The 18,494-nt window shown below is 45.2% G+C and overlaps 2 protein-coding genes across 2 annotated transcripts in view; one reads left to right on the forward strand and one right to left on the reverse strand.

Moving 5' to 3' along the window:
* Window positions 1–18,494, forward strand: part of CEP70 (centrosomal protein 70) — a 280,741-nt gene that overhangs the window by 50,095 nt on the left and 212,152 nt on the right. The gene's annotated exons all lie outside the window — the stretch shown is intronic.
* The window catches only part of LOC141147328 (protein mono-ADP-ribosyltransferase PARP9-like), a 127,042-nt gene that overhangs the window by 45,000 nt on the left and 63,548 nt on the right, over window positions 1–18,494 (reverse strand). The window contains exon 4 of the mRNA XM_073634549.1: window positions 85–303. Coding sequence (XP_073490650.1) covers window positions 85–303 — 219 coding nt within the window. The remainder of the gene's footprint in view (window positions 1–84; window positions 304–18,494) is intronic.

The raw sequence follows: 18,494 nt of genomic DNA on the forward strand, positions 1-18,494 counted from the left end.
AAAATTTCAACCTGTTAACCTGTCGGCATACAAGTGATTTTCACCCTGAGTGGAGTTCCCCTTTAATGATAACGGTTGTCTCACCTGGTAGGTGTCCTTATCATGAGGGTGAATGACAAAATACACGTCCAACTGGCGCTGGTTTGCTGTGGCTAAGTTTAGCACCGTCACCGTCATGACTTTAGCCGCATCGTGTTTGGAGAGACCAATTCTTTGTCCCGTCCCCAGCGCAGGAAAAGAAATGGAGCAACTTTTATATGCATGTGCATTTTGCAGGCATTCATTGGTCACATGGGATAATGCCTGTAAGAGATGATAGAGGAGATATAGAGCCGTCATCATACAAATACAATAGAAAGGAAATAAGTGATAAAGAATGAGACAAACACAAAAAGAGGTCTGAAGCACTAACACAGTTAAACAGATGTGCTGGAACCAGAGAAATCCATAACAAATTCCTAATCACTGACTCATAAGAGGTGGAATCTACAGTGTCTGGAAAAAGTATTCACACCCCTTGAAATTTCCCACATTTTGTCATGTTACAACCAAAAACGTAAACGTATTTTATTGGGATTGTATGTGATAGACCAACACAAAGTGTCACATAATTGTGAAGTGGAAGGCAAATGATAAATGATACAAATAAACATGTGAAAAGTGTGGGGGGGGGCATTTGTATTCAGCCCCCCCTTTACTCTGATACCCCTAACTAACATCTAGTGGAACCAATTGCCTTCAGAAGTCGCCTAATTAGTAAATAGAGTCCACCTGTGTGTCATTTAATCTCAGTATAAATACAGCTGTTCTGTGAAGCCCTCAGAGGTTTGTTAGAGAAACTTATGCCCTGTACACACAGTCAGATTTTCCGACGGAAAAAGTGCGATCAGATTGCGTTGTTGGAAATTCCGACACACAAAGTTTGAGAGCAGGATATAACATTTTCCGATAACAAAATCCAATCGTTTAAATTCCGATCGTGTGTACACAAATCCAACGGACAAAGTGCCACGCATGCTCAGAATAAATTAAGAGACGAAAGCTTTTGGCTATTGCCCCGTTTTTATTCCCGACGTACGTGTTTTACGTCACCGTGTTCAGAATGATCGCATTTTCCAACAACTTTGTGCGACCGTGTGTATGCAAGACAAGTTTGAGCCAACATCCGTTGGAAAAAATTTGATGGATTTTGTTGTTGGAATGTCCGATCAATGTCCGACCGTGTGTACGGGGCATTAGTGTACAAACAGCATCATGAAGGCCAAGGAACACACCAGACAGGTCAGGGATAAAGTTGTGGAGAAGTATAAAGCAGGGTTAGGTTTTAAAAAAATCTCCCAAGCTTTGAACATCTCACGGAGCTCTGTTCAATCCATCATCGGAAAATGGAAAGAGTATGGCACAACTGCAAACCTACCAAGACATGGCCGTCCACCTAAACTGACCAGCCGGGCAAGGAGAACATTCATCAGAGAAGAGCCAAGAGGTCCATGGTAACTCTGGAGGAGCTGCAGAGATCCACAGCTCAGGTGGGAGAATCTGTCCACAGGACAACTATTATGCCCCGTACACATGGTCAGACTTTTCGGCTACAAAAGTCCGACAGCCCGTCCGATAGACTTTCGACGGACTTTTGGCAAACTTGCGGCAGACTTTCTAACGAACGGACTTGCCTACATACGATCACACCAAAGTCCGACGGATTGGTACGTGATGACGTACACCGGACTAAAACAAGGAAGTTGATAGCCAGTAGCCAATAGCTGCCCTAGCATGGGTTTTTGTCCGTCGGACTAGCACACAGACGAGCGGATTTCTGGGTCCGGCGGAGTTATGACGTAAAGATTTGAAGCATGTTCCAAATCTAAAGTCCGTCAGATTTGTGGCTGGAAAAGTCCGTCGAAAGTCCGGGGAAGCCCACACACGATCGGATTGTCAGCCGGCTTTGGTCCGTCGGCGTCCGTTGGACTTTTTTTAGACGAAAAGTCCGACCGTGTGTACGCGGCATAAGTCCTCATGTATACTGCTGCTGGTAAAGGGACTGCTCCTAAACCCTCCTCTGTTATCTTATCAGTACATGTACACGGGGTCGTTTATATAATTAAAGGGGTGAACAGCGCTGATCAGCAGACATAAATAGGACCCTCAGAGGCAAAGTAAAAACTTTTTCTTATTGTTAAAAAAATAATAATAAAATGTTCACAAAGTCATACAGCAGTCAATTGATGGTCATGCAGAGACTTGGATTAAAAAAACTGACAGTACATTGGAGGCTGGAGCCGCATGGATGATAGAGGGGCTTATGGGGAGATCGGATGAGAACGGACCGCCTGTCTATTTTCATCCGATCCTATCCAATCTGATCCGCTGGACGGATCACGAACGTATCGCCATCCATCTGTTTTGAGCAGATCTTGTCTGATTGGATGCCCACAGAAGTCAAATGGGTGGTCCACTCGGATCCGACCTGAACAACAGACAGGTGGATCCGATCGGGCCGATCGTGTGAAAGGGGCCTTAGCACAAAGCCGTTGGGCAAAGAACACAGGAGCACCGCTGGTGGGGGGCCCGTCCAGGACCGTAAGGTCAGGGATCCGATGAAGGGGGTACCAAACTGCAGGCACAGGAACTGTTGGGGCCAGTATACAGCGGCCGCTCGCACTGTGTACAAAGCCTGGAAGTGATGTCACAGCCTGGCGGAAGTCAGCCAAGGGAATGCGAAGAGTATGGGCAAACCCTGCTGCTGGGGGCCAATTAGGAACTGCCGATGCCAAGGGAGCAAAGAGAGTCGCACATCGCCAACTGGAGACACTACATGTTTCGGGGACACGCCCCTTCTTCAGGTTATCTGATTGGTCAGCTGAGTGTGAAGATTAAAGGGGTTGTAAAGGTAAAAAAATTTTCACCTTAATGCATTCTATGCATTAAGGTGAAAAAACTTCCGATAATACCGCCGCCCCCAGCCCCCCCGTTTTACTTACCTGACACCTCGAAAGTAATCCGCTCGCTCCCGACATCCATTAAGCCGCTCCGCCTGGTCGCTGATTGGCTACAGTGGATGCATTGAAAGCAGCGAAGCCATTGGCTCGCGCTGCTGTCAATCACATCCAATGACGCGGCGCGCCGGGGGGCGGTGCCGAGTGATACAGCGAGCGGCTATAGCCGCCGGCTGTATCACGGGAGCACAGCCGCAATAACTAACCACCATGCGAGGGAGCTCGCATTAAGGTGGTTAGTTATTGCGGGGAGGAGCTGAAACACCCGCCGAGGGACCCCAGAAGAGCAGGTTCAGGGCCACCCTGGTGCAAAATGAGCTGCACAGTGTAGGTAAGTATAACATGTTTGTTATTTAAAAAAAAATAAATAAATAACATTACAACCCCTTTAAATAGGGAAAATGACACGGAAGTATAAGTGTGGGAGGGGGAGGAGCTAGCAACCCCTGTCATCCATACGGCCCCACCCACCCGAGTGGATAGTAACAATACCCAGTGCACAACACTTTATCAAAAATTGCATATCTTAAAAATGTACTGTTGAAAAGTAATAATAATATTAATAATAATAATAATAATAATAAAACAAAACAAAAAAAAAACCCCTTTAAAATATTTAGCAGACTGTTAGTGACTGGCCAAAAAGTTAGAGGGGTTTTTAAACTAGGCGATGGGGGGAGGGACCAGACACAGGGATAGCCAGCGCGGAAGATATTCCAGAGGGTAGTATTGGGGGCATTAGTGGTAGGTTAACCAAAGCACAAAAACACAAGGTGAGTATAGTAGCAAGTCCTAGTTGGAATCTCGGAACACCCAATACGAGGACAATATGCGACCGGTCTAAACTATGTGGCATGTTCACCAATGCCAGGAGCATGGCAGACAATATGGGTGAACTAGAGATACTGTTGTACGAGGAGGATTTGGATTTTGTGGGAATTTCAGAGACCTGGTTCAACAGCTCTCATGATTGGCTGGCAAACATTCAAGGGTATACCCTATACCGCAAGGATAGAGAGGGTAAAAAAGGGGGAGGGGTATGCCTATATATCAAGAATAATGTACAAGTGAATGTGAGAGATGACATCACTGAGGGAGCTAGGGAGGAGGTGGAATCCTTATGGGTAGAGCTCCAAAGGGATGAAGCTAAGGGGAAAATAATACTGGGAGTATGCTATAGGCCCCCTAACCTGAGGGAGGAAGTGGAGACGGATCTCCTATCACAAATTGGATTAGCAGCAAGGATGGGAAGTGTTATCATAATGGGGGATTTTAATTATCCAGACATAGACTGGGCGGAGGGAACCGCGCATTCATTTAAGGCTCGCCAGTTCCTTAGTGTCTTGCAGGACAATTTTATGGGTCAGATGGTAGACGCACCAACTAGAAATAAAACATTACTAGATCTACTGATTACCAACAATACAGACCTGATCACAGATGTGGAAATACGGGGCAATTTAGGTAACAGCGATCACAGGTCAATTAGTTTCAGTATAAATCACACAAATAGGAGACATGAAGGGAACACAAAGACACTGAATTTCAAAAGAGCCAACTTCCCTAAACTACAAACCTTGCTAAAAGACATAAATTGGGATAAAATATTAGGAACAAAGAATACGGAGGAGAGATGGGTTTTCTTTAAGAGCATATTAAATAAAGGCATTAGCCATATCCCATTGGGTAATAAATTTAAAAGAGCGAACAAAAATCCTGGATGGCTTAACTCCAATGTAAAAATGCATATAAAAGCAAAGGAGAAGGCCTTCAAAAAATACAAGGTTGAGGGATCATCCTCAGCATTCAGACTTTATAAAGAATGCAATAATAAATGTAAGGGTGCAATTAGGACGGCTAAGATAGAACATGAAAGACACATAGCGGAGGAGAGCAAAAAAAATCCCAAGAAATTCTTTAAGTATGTAAACAGTAAAAAAGGGAGGACATACCATATTGGCCCCATAAAGAATGAGGAAGGACATCTGGTTACAAAGGATGGGGAGATGGCGAAGGTATTGAATTTATTCTTCTCCTCAGTCTTCACGAGTGAATCGGGGGGCTTCAGTAACCAAAACTGCAGTGTTTATCCTCATGACACAACACAGGAAGCACCTCCATGGTTAACAAAGGACGGAATTAAAATTAGACTTGAGAAACTTAACATTAATAAATCACCGGGACCAGATGGCTTGCATCCGAGGGTACTTCGGGAACTCAGTCAGGTGATTGCCAGACCGTTGTTCCTAATTTTTACAGACAGTCTATTGACTGGAATGGTACCAGCTGATTGGAGAAAAGCCAATGTAGCACCAATACAGTACCTGACCGCGAGATTGTGTTTCCAGCGCGATACCATCGCGCTGGTTCTCGGCGACAGGGTACTGTGAATGTCGCGCTGGCTCGCTCATCGGGAAAGGAAAACTTTGTTTTCCTCCCGCGATGAGTGACAGGCAGCGCTGACAGCTGTCTAGTATGAATCCTGAGGCGGGAACACCGCGCCAGATTTTAAATGAAAAAACCGGCGTGGGTTCCCCCCCCAGGAGCATACCAGGCCCTTAGGTCTGGCATGGATTGTAAGGGGAACCCCCTATGCCAAAAAATCGGCGTGGGGGTCCCCCCCAAATCCATACCAGACCCTTATCCGAGCACGCAGGCCGGCCAGGAAAGGGGGTGGGGACGAGCGAGCGCCCCCCCCTCCTGAGCCGTACCAGGCCGCATGCCCTCAACATGGGGGGGTGGGTGCCTTGGGGGAGGGGGGCGCCCTGCGGCCCCCCCACCCCAAAGCACCTTGTCCCCATGTTGATGAGGACAAGGGCCTCTTCCCGACAACCCTGGCCGTTGGTTGTCGGGGTCTGCGGGCGGGGGGCTTATCGGAATCCGGGAGCCCCCCTTAATAAGGGGGCCCCCAGATCCCACCCCCCACCCTGTGTGAATGAGTTTGGGGTACATGGTACCCCTACCCATTCACCTAGGGAAAAGTGTCAATATAAAAAAAACACACTACACAGGTTTTAAGAGTAATTTATTAGCCAGCTCCGGGGTCTTCTTCCGACTTCGGGGGGTCTCCTTCCGACTTCTCCCGGTGTTCGGCCTCTTCTCTCGGGCCCCGCCGCTATCTTCTTCCAGCTCTATTGCCAGCGAGGGGCCCGGTCTGCTGCCGCTGTCTTGTCGCCGCTGTCTCATTGCCGCTGTCTCGCCGCCGCTGTCTCGCCGCTTCTTCTCTTCTTTTCTTCTTCCCCGATGTTGACACGATGCTCTCTCCGGCTCGAATGCTGTGTGCGAGCTGCGGAGCCATTTATATAGGCGGTGACCCCGCCCCCTTACGACGTCATGGTCCCAGCATGCGCAGGGACTCTGGGGCCACGCCCCCTTATGACGCCAGAGTCCCTGCGCATGCTGGGACCATGACGTCGTAAGGGGGCGGGGTTACCGCCTATATAAATGGCTCCGCAGCTCGCACACAGCATTCGAGCCGGAGAGAGCGTCGTGTCAACATCGGGGAAGAAGAAAAGAAGAGAAGAAGCGGAGAGACAGCGGCGGCAAGACAGCGGCGGCGAGACAGCGGCGGCGAGACAGCGGCGGCGAGACAGCGGCAGCAGACCGGGCCCCTCGCTGGCAATAGAGCTGGAAGAAGATAGCGGCGGGGCCCGGGAGAAGAGGCCGAACACCGGGAGAAGTCGGAAGGAGACCCCCCGAAGTCGGAAGAAGACCCCGGAGCTGGCTAATAAATTACTCTTAAAACCTGTGTAGTGTGTTTTTTTTATATTGACACTTTTCCCTAGGTGAATGGGTAGGGGTACCATGTACCCCAAACTCATTCACACAGGGTGGGGGGCCGGGATCTGGGGGCCCCCTTATTAAGGGGGGCTCCCGGATTCCGATAAGCCCCCCGCCCGCAGACCCCGACAACCAACGGCCAGGGTTGTCGGGAAGAGGCCCTTGTCCTCATCAACATGGGGACAAGGTGCTTTGGGGTGGGGGGCCGCAGGGCGCCCCCCTCCCCCAAGGCACCCACCCCCCCATGTTGAGGGCATGCGGCCTGGTACGGCTCAGGAGGGGGGGCCGCTCGCTCGTCCCCACCCCCTTTCCTGGCCAGGCTGTGTGCTCGGATAAGGGTCTGGTATGGATTTGGGGGGGACCCCCACGCCGATTTTTCGGCATAGGGGGTTCCCCTTACAATCCATGCCAGACCTAAAGGCCTGGTATGCCTCCGAGGGGGGAACCCATGCCGGTTTTTTCATTTAAAATTTGGCGCGGTGTTCCCGCCTCAGGATTCATACTAGACAGCTGTCAGCGCTGCCTGTCACTCATCGCGGAAGGAAAACAAAGTTTTCCTTTCCCGATGAGTGAGCCATCTCGGCGCTGGCTCCTGCGACGGGGCTCGCAGGTGTCAAATCTCGCCGAGAAATGCGGCGAGATTGACACAATATCGCGGTCACCTACTGTATTTAAAAAGGGCCCAAAAAACATCCCTGGGTATTACAGACCAGTTAGCCTAACATCAATAGTATGTAAACTCTTGGAGGGGATGATAAGGGACTATATACAAGATTTTAGTAATAAGAATGATATCATTAGCAGTAATCAGCATGGATTCATGAAGAATCGTTCTTGCCAAACCAATCTATTAACCTTCTATGAGGAGGTGAGTTGCCATCTAGATAAAGGAAGGCCCGTAGACGAGGTGTATCTGGATTTTGCAAAAGCATTTGACACAGTTCCCCATAAACGTTTACTGTACAAAATAAGGTGCGTTGGCATGGACCATAGGGTGAGTACATGGATTGAAAACTGGCTACAAGGGCGAGTTCAGAGGGTGGTGATAAATGGGGAGTACTCAGAATGGTCAGGGGTGGGTAGTGGGGTCCCCCAGGGTTCTGTGCTGGGACCAATCCTATTTAATTTGTTCATAAACGACCTGGAGGATGGGATAAACAGTTCAATCTCTGTATTTGCAGACGATACTAAGCAAAGCAGGGCAATAACTTCTCCGCAGGATGTGGAAATCTTGCAAAAAGACCTGAACAAATTAATGGGGTGGGCGACTACATGGCAAATGAGGTTCAATGTAGAAAAATGTAAAATAATGCATTTGGGTGGCAAAAATATGAATGCAATCTATAGACTGGGGGGAGAACCTCTGGGGGGATCTAGGATGGAAAAGGACCTGGGGGTCCTAGTGGATGATAGGCTCAGCAATGGCATGCAATGCCAAGCTGCTGCTAACAAAGCAAACAGAATATTGGCATTAAAAGGGGGATCAACTCCAGAGATAAAACGATAATTCTCCCGCTCTACAAGACTCTGGTCTGGCCGCACCTGGAGTATGCTGTCCAGTTCTGGGCACCAGTCCTCAGGAGGGATGTACTGGAAATGGAGCGAGTACAAAGAAGGGCAACAAAGCTAATAAAGGGTCTGGAGGATCTTAGTTATGAGGAAAGGTTGCGAGCGCTGAACTTATTCTCTCTGGAGAAGAGACGCTTGAGAGGGGAAATGATTTAAATTTACAAATACTGGACTGGTGACCCCACAATATATAAATACCGTACTGGTGACCCCACAATAGGGATAAAACTTTTTCGCAGAAGAGAGTTTAATAAGACTCATGGCCACTCATTACAATTAGAAGAAAAGAGGTTTAACCTTAAACTACATAGAGGGTTCTTTACTGTAAGAGCGGCAAGGATGTGGAATTCCCTTCCACAGGCGGTGGTCTCAGCGGGGGGCATTGATAGCTTCAAGAAACTATTAGATAATCACCTGAATGACCGCAACATACAGGGATATACAATGTAATACTGACATATAATCACACACATAGGTTGGACTTGATGGACTTGTGTCTTTTTTCAACCTCACCTACTATGTAACTATGTTAGCCAATAGATTAGCATCAATAATCCTTTCTCTGATATCCCCTTTTCAATCTGGATTCTTCCCAGGCAGACAAATTACTGATAATATCCGATTAGTAACAAACACCATTCAGGACACAAATATTAAATCACGATCAGTATTGTTATTAAGTCTTGTTATTAACAAGGCATTTGACATTGTATCATGGAGTTACCACCTTGATATTGTACTGCAAAGATATGGATTCAAAGGAGAATTCACCCGCCTTTCACACACTTTATCACAACCCTTCCACCAGGATAAGGTTACCAGGATGTAGTTCAGAATTTTTCAGGGTAGGTAGGGGGTACACATCAGGGATGTCCCCTTTCACCTTTACTATTCGCTCTAGCGATTGAGCCTTTAGCCACAGCAATATTACTACACCCAGACATCAAAGGTTATACGTCAAACAACAATACAGATAGATTAAGTATGTATGCAGACGATATGATATTATTCCTTACACGACGCAATATAGCATTACCAAACCTAATACAAACACTAAAAACATTTGCATCACTTTCAGATTTAAAAACAGTGAATGTTTCAAAATCTATAGGCATACCAATAAATATACCGTACCCTCAATCAGACACCATACGTTCCTCATTCAATTTCACCTGGTCAATGAAATCTCTCCCTTATTTGGGCATCTATCTCACCTCGGACATTAACAATTTACCCTCCAAAAACTACTTACCACTGTTTACAAAGTTGAGAACGATGCTAAAAATGTGGAAATCTTTCAATATATAATTTTTAGGTAGAATAACAGCAATTAAAATGACAATTCTACCAAAGCTATCATACTTATTTAGGGCCCTTCCAATTAGACTAAATAAAGTAATGATACCTGAATTCCAATCAGATATTAACAAGTTCGTTTGTCTAGATTCTCACCCACGTCTATTGAGAATGGTGCCATACAAATCACAAAAGAGCGGAGGTTTGGGCCTCCCTGATTTATGGCTATATTATTTAGCTGCCAGATGGTCACAAGTTGCCCAATGCCACATCCACAATCCTAAAACCCCATGGGTCAGATCTGAAAAAAGATTCAATCCTTCCATATTCTATCTCAGGTCTATTATGGGGCAACAAGATCTCAAACCATACTTTAGAAACTCTTATCAATTAGTCTCACAATCATATCAACTTTGGAAGCTACACAAGAAATATAAACTTATTTTTATTACCCCCGATATCCTATCTGGCAAAATGCTGTAATTGGGAGGCGAGAAAATATAGCCTTGGATTAGGAACTGCCAGGCCGCCGGCATTTGTGGGATGCTGTAAAGTCTCCAGTTTGATACGAGGGGTTTTGTTTTGCCATATTAATCGCCTAAATATAGTGTTTATCTTAATAAAGATCCAGATAGGTATCCAAATCGGGGAATTATGTAAAAAATGGAGGAGCTGAGGCATCCATATCATTTTTATTACATTGATACGACCTATTAGTGATAAAGGGAGCTTAGTCCAGGTTTTACTCTGATTTTGAAATCTAATAAGTAATGGAAATATGTTATCTACAATAAATGACTGTGGGAAGTCCGACATAGTTATACCCAAGTATTGTATAGATGATACAACCTTAAAATGAGAAAGTATAGGTAGTAGTGGATCAGGAAGGGGGTCTAAAGGCATCAACATAGATTTCTCCCAGTTTATACCTAGACTGGAAAACCTTCCAAACTCCTTAATGTGTTCCATTACTACCGGCAGGGATGAACAGACATTAGACATGAAAAAGAGAAGATCATCCGCATATAGTGATATCTTTTCCTCCATGTCTCCCCTAATCAGACCAGTAACATCAGGAGAGGCTTGTATAGGACATGCCAAAGACTCTATGGCCAGGGCAAAAAGCAGGGGAGACAGTGGACACCCCTGCCTAGTGCCCCAGAAAAGTTGGAAACTAGGAGATTGAAAGCCATTCATCCTAACCGATGCCCCCGGAGCAGTGTATAACAACCGGACCCACTTATAAAAACCAGAGCCAAGCCCGAATTTATCAAGAATGGCCCACAAATATGGCCATTCGACACAATCAAAGGCCTTGACTGTGTCTAGTGCTAAGAAAGCATGGTTTGAATGGCCTGAGGCCGGAACCTGCATATTTAAATATGTACGTCTGATAATAAATGCAGTTGATTTGTTGGACATAAATCCTACCTGATCTGGATGAATAATACTGTTAATAACCTTATTTAGTCTAGTTGCAAATATCTTCTCAAGAATTTTAACGTCTGTAGATAATAGAGAAATTGGTCTATAAGATTCAGGGTGTAGCAAATTTTTATCCTTTTTGGGTATGACTACTATTATGGATTTATCTATATCCCATAGAGTCTGGGAGCTGGCCCGTATGAAAAGCCTCATTTAGTGTGCTAAGAAGAGCGGGAAGCAATTTTTTATTATATTTTTTTATAGGTCTCAATAGGGAGGCCATCGGTCCCTGGGGACTTGGCATTGGGAAAACTAGCCATCGCTTTTTCTACTTCCATTAAAGTGAGTGGGACATTGAGAATTTCTCTCTCTTCTATTGAAATAGCTGGGAGATCAGTACTGGCCACGTAACTAGAGAGCTCTGCAAGGGTAAAATCTGCCCTGGAAGTATATAAATCTTGATAATATTAAAGGTAGCTATAATTGAACTAGTCTGGTTACAAACCTCCCCCCTCTACATTCATTAAAGCTGAAACATGTGTAGGGTTAGATTGGGACTTTACTATCTGAGCCAATAATCTACCATTCGCTTCTCCCTCAGCCCAGCTAAGTCTTCTTCTGAAAAAAGAGTTTATTCCTGGCCCTAGATTCCAATAGTTCGTTCAGCCTATTTTGAATTTTAGGATTTTGAATATATATGGCTTCCGCCGCAGTGGTGTCAGCCTTCACCAGCTCGAGCTCTCTACGGGAAGCACTTTTGATAATACTTATATTCTGGATTAAAAATTCCCGAAGATAGGCCTTTAGCGCATCCCATACAACTTATATGGAAGCGGAGTCTAAGTTGAGGGACCAAAAATCCAGGATACGGTTAGGAATGACGTCCTCCTTAGGAAATAATTCCAACCAAAAGGGATTCAGCCGCCAAGACATATTAAACGCCTGACGCCCTGATGTTAAAGTAACTAACAGAGGAGAATGGTCTGAGATACCTCGAGGTTCGATACTCACATCCAACACAAATGGTAAAAATTAAGCAAGGAACAGAGCCAAATCTATTCTTCATAGTGTGTTTTGTGTTTTAGAATAGCATGTATAGGCATTTTCTTCAAGGTGTATAAAAAGTTAATGAAGCGCTACCATCAACCTTAATATAGCACAGTAATCCAATAAATAATGTGATATAATGTGTAAATGTGTAATGTGTAATGTGAAATAATGTGTAAATAATGTGTATCTCTCACCCTCTCACCGCCTGCTTCATGTTGGGGGCGTGGCCGTAAGAAGGATAACACCACGTACTAGTGACAGGAAGAAGCTAGCTGCACGGTTAACCGAGAGGGGGAGACGGCTATACCCATCTATGAAGCAAGCGGTGAGAGGGTGAGAGATACTTCGAACGCTCGTAATTAGAGGGTCCGCCGTGACCGCATGCCCCCTGGGAGGTTGATCTTAGCTGCTGGTTGATATTACATTGGACGGATTGCTGTGGAGTTTGCTGTGCTATTTTGTTTTATACACAATGTGAGTGGAACTGTTGAAGTGTAATTTGCAGTGTGAATCATTAAAGTGTTTTACGTTATTACACTATTGGGAGTTTTTTTTCTAATTTTATATGGAACGAGCCTCCTGGATGGACACGATTTAACCCTTGCCAGTAGCAGCAGTCATCTATGCCTTTTAGCCTCATACGAAAGTGGAGGCATGAGGAGCTGGTGAGTGGCTGTCCATAGGGAGAGTGGTCACTGAACACAGAGGTGTGGTGGAAGATTACACTCCTATAACAGAAGGACTCGCTGTGGCACAATATATGCTGTTTTTGATCACCATCACGGACACTATTTGTTGCACTTATATTTATAGACTGTATGTTAATTTTCATCACAAGGGAATTGTTTATAGCAACATCTGAGTAATATTAGCACTGAAGTCACGTTATGTATCAGTTATTATGGTGTTTATAATATAATAATTTTTTTACTGAATATGATGTGGGGGTATCAATAAGATACTTATCTATTGCACATATTTTTACTATTTATTTTTCTAAATAATTAATAATTTTTTTGTAAGTTGAGTTGCACTATATGTAGATATACACCAGTAAAAAGGTGGTTGTTAGATTTTCTATTTTCACCGTAGGGGGTGAATAAGATGTGTTGGGAATAGCGCCACAATTTAATTTGTCACGGGGGGTGATTGTTGTTTACCACTCAGTACAGATTTAAATTCCATTACATGAAGTATACTACAGAATAGCTCAAAAAAATAAAATAGCATGTGCAATTTGCAAGCAATCCATTCCATTTCAAATCAAAATTTATTCAGTTCAATTATATTTTTTGGTACAAGTCAGATGTACTGCAGTGCAGACATAACTAGCTTGCATGCCAAGAGCAGCACCATAAAAAAAGGAGGATTGGTTAGTTTTTATTTTATTTTTTAAAGTCGCCTCCTGGGGTTTAGCTTTTAAATTGATTTCGTGTCCTCCCCCCCCCCAGATTTCACTCCCACTATAAATCATTCTATGATATTATTTCATGTTACCAGCAAAGGTGGACCATGTCTGCAGTGTGGAAATATTTTAAAGTTTCTGATAAAGACCCCAAATTTGCAATCTGTACTCTTTGCTCGGCAGAGGTGGTACAGTGCCAAAGAATTTTTCAACAACAGGTTTGATACACCACCTGAAAACACGCCATCCAGTTCAGCATTCTGATTACAAGAAAACAGCGCCACTTTCAAAAAGTGCCTCAGGCTTAACACCATCTGTGGCCACAGTGTTTGAAAAGGTTAAAAAATATGCAAGTGAAAGTCCCAATGCTCGTGCCATTACAGCTAAAAGTATGGAATTTATTGCATTAGAGGACCAGCCATTCTCTGTTGTGGAGGACGTTGGATTCCGTAGGCTCATGCAACATATTGAGCCGCGTTACTCACTACCAAGCAGACGCTACTTTGCAGATACCCGTCTACATGAATTGTTTAGCAGTGTTAGAAAACACGTTCAGGTGCTCATGACTACCAACATCACAGCAATCAGTTTTACTACCGACATTTGGAGTTCAGACGTCAATCCAACGAGCATGCTCAGCCTGACAGTGCAGTGGATAGATGACAAATTTTAATTGCAAAACATCCTACTTAACTCATGTGAGTTTGTTGGATCACATACTGCAGCAGCAATATCTGATGCTTTAAAAACCATGCTTGACACTTGGCACATTGAGAAGTCCTAAAGTGCATTTGATTGTCTGAGATAATGCGCGGAACATGGCAAAGGCAACGGAGGACAGTGTACTTTAAAGCATACCGTGCATGGCACACACGCTACAATTGGCTGTGAATAAAGGATTGCTGAGTCAGCGCACCATATCTGATATCGTATCAAAAGGAAGAAAAATTGTGGGTCACTTTAAGCATTCTCCACTTGCTTACTCCCGATTACAAGCTTTGCAGATGCAGTTTGGAATGGCACCGAAACGACTGCAGCAAGATGTGGTCACTCGTTGGAACAGCACCTACTATATGCTGCAAAGTCTTTTTGAACAAAAGCGTGTTTTAGCTGCATACATTGCAGATTATGAGCTGCCGGCAAAACTGAGCGCACATCAGTGGACGTTAGTTGAAAATAGTTTGTCTCTTCTATCTCCATTTGAACAGTTAACAAAAGAAATAAGCTCAGATAATGCTTCCATTGCTGAAGTTATCCCCTTGATTGCTGCACTGAAGCATCTCCTTTTAAAAGAGGTAGAAACAGACCATGGCATAAAAACGGCTAAAACCACTCTACTGGAGGCCATTACCAACCGGTTTCAAGACACCAAGTCCAACCCTCTGTACTGCATTGCAACAGTTCTAGATCCTTGATTTGAAGAGCATTACTTTAATGTGGAGGAAAAGCAGCGTGCACGGGAAATGATACTGGCACAAATCGAGGTGGTGGAAGCATCTAGTGAAGGAGTTTCCAGGTGTCGCACAGAGGAAAGTGAGGAAGGGACGCATACAAGTGAAGAGGAACACGCTCCCTCCATATCTGATATGTTTGAAGAAATTTTACACAAATGCACCCCAATCCATAGCGGTGCCACAACAAGTGCAGCTACCCAACAGCTGGACATTTATTTAGCTGAACAGCCTATTGCCGGAAGCGACAATCCCCTTGAGTACTGGCGCATCAACAAAGAACGTTTTACCTTGCTTGCACAGATTGCACGCAGATATTTATCTGCCCCAAGCACCAGTACAGAGAGTGAGAGACTTTTCAGTCTAGCATCTCATATTCTTGATGAGAAGAGAAACCGTCTCTCCTGTGTTTTGTTCTTAAAGCGAAATCTGCCACTTTTACTGAAAAAGATTTAAAAATCCTTAGCATAGACCAATTATTTACCATGTTGAACATAGTAAATTAATTGGTATTGGACTGTGCTATTGGAAAATTGGAACATACAACATAACTTTTCTTTGGGAAGATAGGAGTAGTCCAGTCCTTGAGAACAATGAAAACGAATAGCAAAGAGCCACTCTGAATAACTCTTTGCATATAGACTTGGGTAGATTTACTAGAGAATACATAGTAAAGAGTCACTCTGAATAACTTCTTCACCTGTAGACCTTTTTAGAACAATCTGTATCTCTATTTGTGCTCGGAGCTCTACCACCGCCTTTTGACCACTACTTCCCGTCTGTACAGTACTTCCAAGTTGAGCTAAGGAAGAGATTACTCTTAATAATTCCTCCCGCCTGACTGATTGGAATCCCAGGGTATTGTTGAACCCCAAGTCACAGGCCATCACCACCTGTCTCAATGACTTGCGTACCAACATCCCTCAGCCTCTGGTAGTACCCTTCCCCTGGGCTTTCACCCACTTGATCAACAGTCCATGTGCTACTCACAAACAATCGATCGCCCAGTTGTCTTCCGTTTAGTTGTAGTCTGTAATGGTTTCTCCATCCCTTCTCTCCAGTCTGGCACGCTCCCTTCCCCACAGGGTCGTCCAGTGACACCAGCGACTACATGCTGTGCGGTGTCACTAACTCCTCTCCTCCGTGTGGCCTGGTCCCCCCCCCTTCCCTGTAGGGGGAGGGGCTCTGCTTGGCTCCCCGCAGGGGGCCCTCTCTCTCTGGGCTCTCCCTCTCTGGACTCCTCAGCAGCATGTGACCCCAGCTTTTATGAGAGTCCCGCCTCCTGCCAAACAAATTAATGATTGGCCAGAACTCACACATGAGCTGCCTGTCACTCAGATCCCAAGTCCAACCTCTCTTCCAGAACCATTTCCACTGAAAGCAAGAGGAGGCATCTCTGGGTCCAAGCACAGGTGGCCACACCCTCCACTACACTGACACTCCCAGTTCTCAAAATAAACAGCCAGGCCTGGAATCACAATACAAGCCTGCCCAAATTTACCTGAAAACCATACTTTGTCATTTAAACTCAGAAAGCTCACCTACATGAAAGTAGGTGACCGCTACATACACCCCCCACTTAAATCACAACTGTCCCAAGTTGTGGGGAATGAATTTAGAGTACCTCCTTAAGTTTAAGGAGGAAAGAGCATCTCATTACATCAAATGGAATGGGGAAAAGGAAATAAACTTGAAACGGGAATAACATCAATGTCACTGTACACAATACCAACACAACATATTTTCTTATACAATTTACATCTCTTAACTGTAGGTCCCTACAGCTAACATTCCATACAAGCAGAACCAGAGCATTGCTCCCGAAGGAGGAATACTCTGCTTACCGCAGGCCTTCATCCGTAAGATAGACAGCCGTCACATCTTCAATTCACCTAAAAGAAGACACAAGAATATTTCTAACTACTACTATACATTACCAAACAGAGGGGGTCATCATCCTCTATTGGGTAATCAATCAAATATACACATTTTTCCTTTTATGGCATGTATGTTTCTGTCAGGATCATCGCTCCCTCAAAAGGAGTCTAGCAGACTTCCTGCGGAGCGCACCCTGAGCAGACATGCTCAGCAAATGAATACATCTGCCCGTTGGCAAATAAACTCTCTGTTCGGCTCCTAAACAGGAGTCCTTTTCCTTTTTATTTTTTTTTAAGTACTTGTGGCAAAGGGACTTAGCGGAGACAGCACACTCTAGTGTCCATAACTTTGTCCTTGTTAGGCACCCTGAATGTGAGTCTCCTGCTAAAACAGACAATTTTTAGGAAAACCCACCTAACCCATCTGCCATCCTGCAGTCAATATGGGTACTTAAGCACACTTGTGACTACCTCTCCAGCAGTCCTGCTTACAACTAATACCTCGGGTCAGGTAACCTTTTGCGGTTGTCCCCTTGTCCTCTCACTGAGATGGAGTAACTGCGGGTGTTTTGTCCGGCCTTTACCACCAATACTTTGTCTTTGTGAATTGCTCTCCCAAGTCTCCATTCACGGTGAATGTTTTTGAATCGGACCCAGACTTCACTATCAGGTGTCCGCTTGGGTTTAGGAATATGAAGATAGTCCCAAACAAGATCATCTTCCCACGCTTCCCGGGAATTCTCAACAATCTCCATGATCCATTCAGGAACATAAGGGTAATCCAGGCCCCATTCCTGAGCAACTTTTCTTTTAACTTCCCGCTGGAACCTCGAAAGTCTAGGTTAAACTTTAGCCTTTCCTCGGCCAGGCAAAACGCATGAGTCAGAAGCTATACTGACCAACTGTTGGTACGTGACTGCCCTGGTAGGAAGGACAGTAGCTGAGACATTGAAAGGGGGTACTGGGGTTTTAGATGTGCTGAGTGATTTATCTGACACTCCTGTAGAAGCTTCCACTGAGGTAGAACACTCTAGGAACCATTCTTCCTCATCACTAGATTCAGCCTCTTCAGGGGATGACCACTCAAACAAATTGTCCATAGATCCATATTTCTCCAGGACTTGTGGTGAGCTCCAATCTACAGCCCGGCCTCTGTTCACACTGTCCGGCTCACCCGAGGGATCCCCCTCCTGCAAACTAGGTTCCCTCCGGACAGGTATAACAAAGGACTTATTGCAAGCCGGCTCCTCAGGGGTTTCCTTCAAAGACTGTACATAAACTCCGGCAGCCCCTGGGTCCCCAGCCAGGCTACAGGCTCCCCCATTAGATCCTACCTGATCCTCCGGTGGCTCCGATTCAGCCGAATCAGACGGGAGCTCCTCCACTGCTGCAACAGGCGACATACGACCCTCTCCGGCCTTCCGAGTCACCTGCATCTGCGGCAGACAAAGTCCGTTTGTAAGACTGGCGGAATAGTATCGGACTTCCTGTTGAACGGGTCCCAGTCGTGTTAGCTGAGCACTGCAATGCCCATACCGTGCCCAGGCGACGACTCCAACCGTAGGCTTCCAACATCCAGGACACAACATGCAAAGTCTCTCTACTCCATCAATTACTCCTAGTGCCAGTCCTCCAGTGAGCTCCA

This window comes from Aquarana catesbeiana, linkage group LG06 (genome assembly GCF_042186555.1).
Source record: "Aquarana catesbeiana isolate 2022-GZ linkage group LG06, ASM4218655v1, whole genome shotgun sequence".
Taxonomy (NCBI): domain Eukaryota; kingdom Metazoa; phylum Chordata; class Amphibia; order Anura; family Ranidae; genus Aquarana; species Aquarana catesbeiana.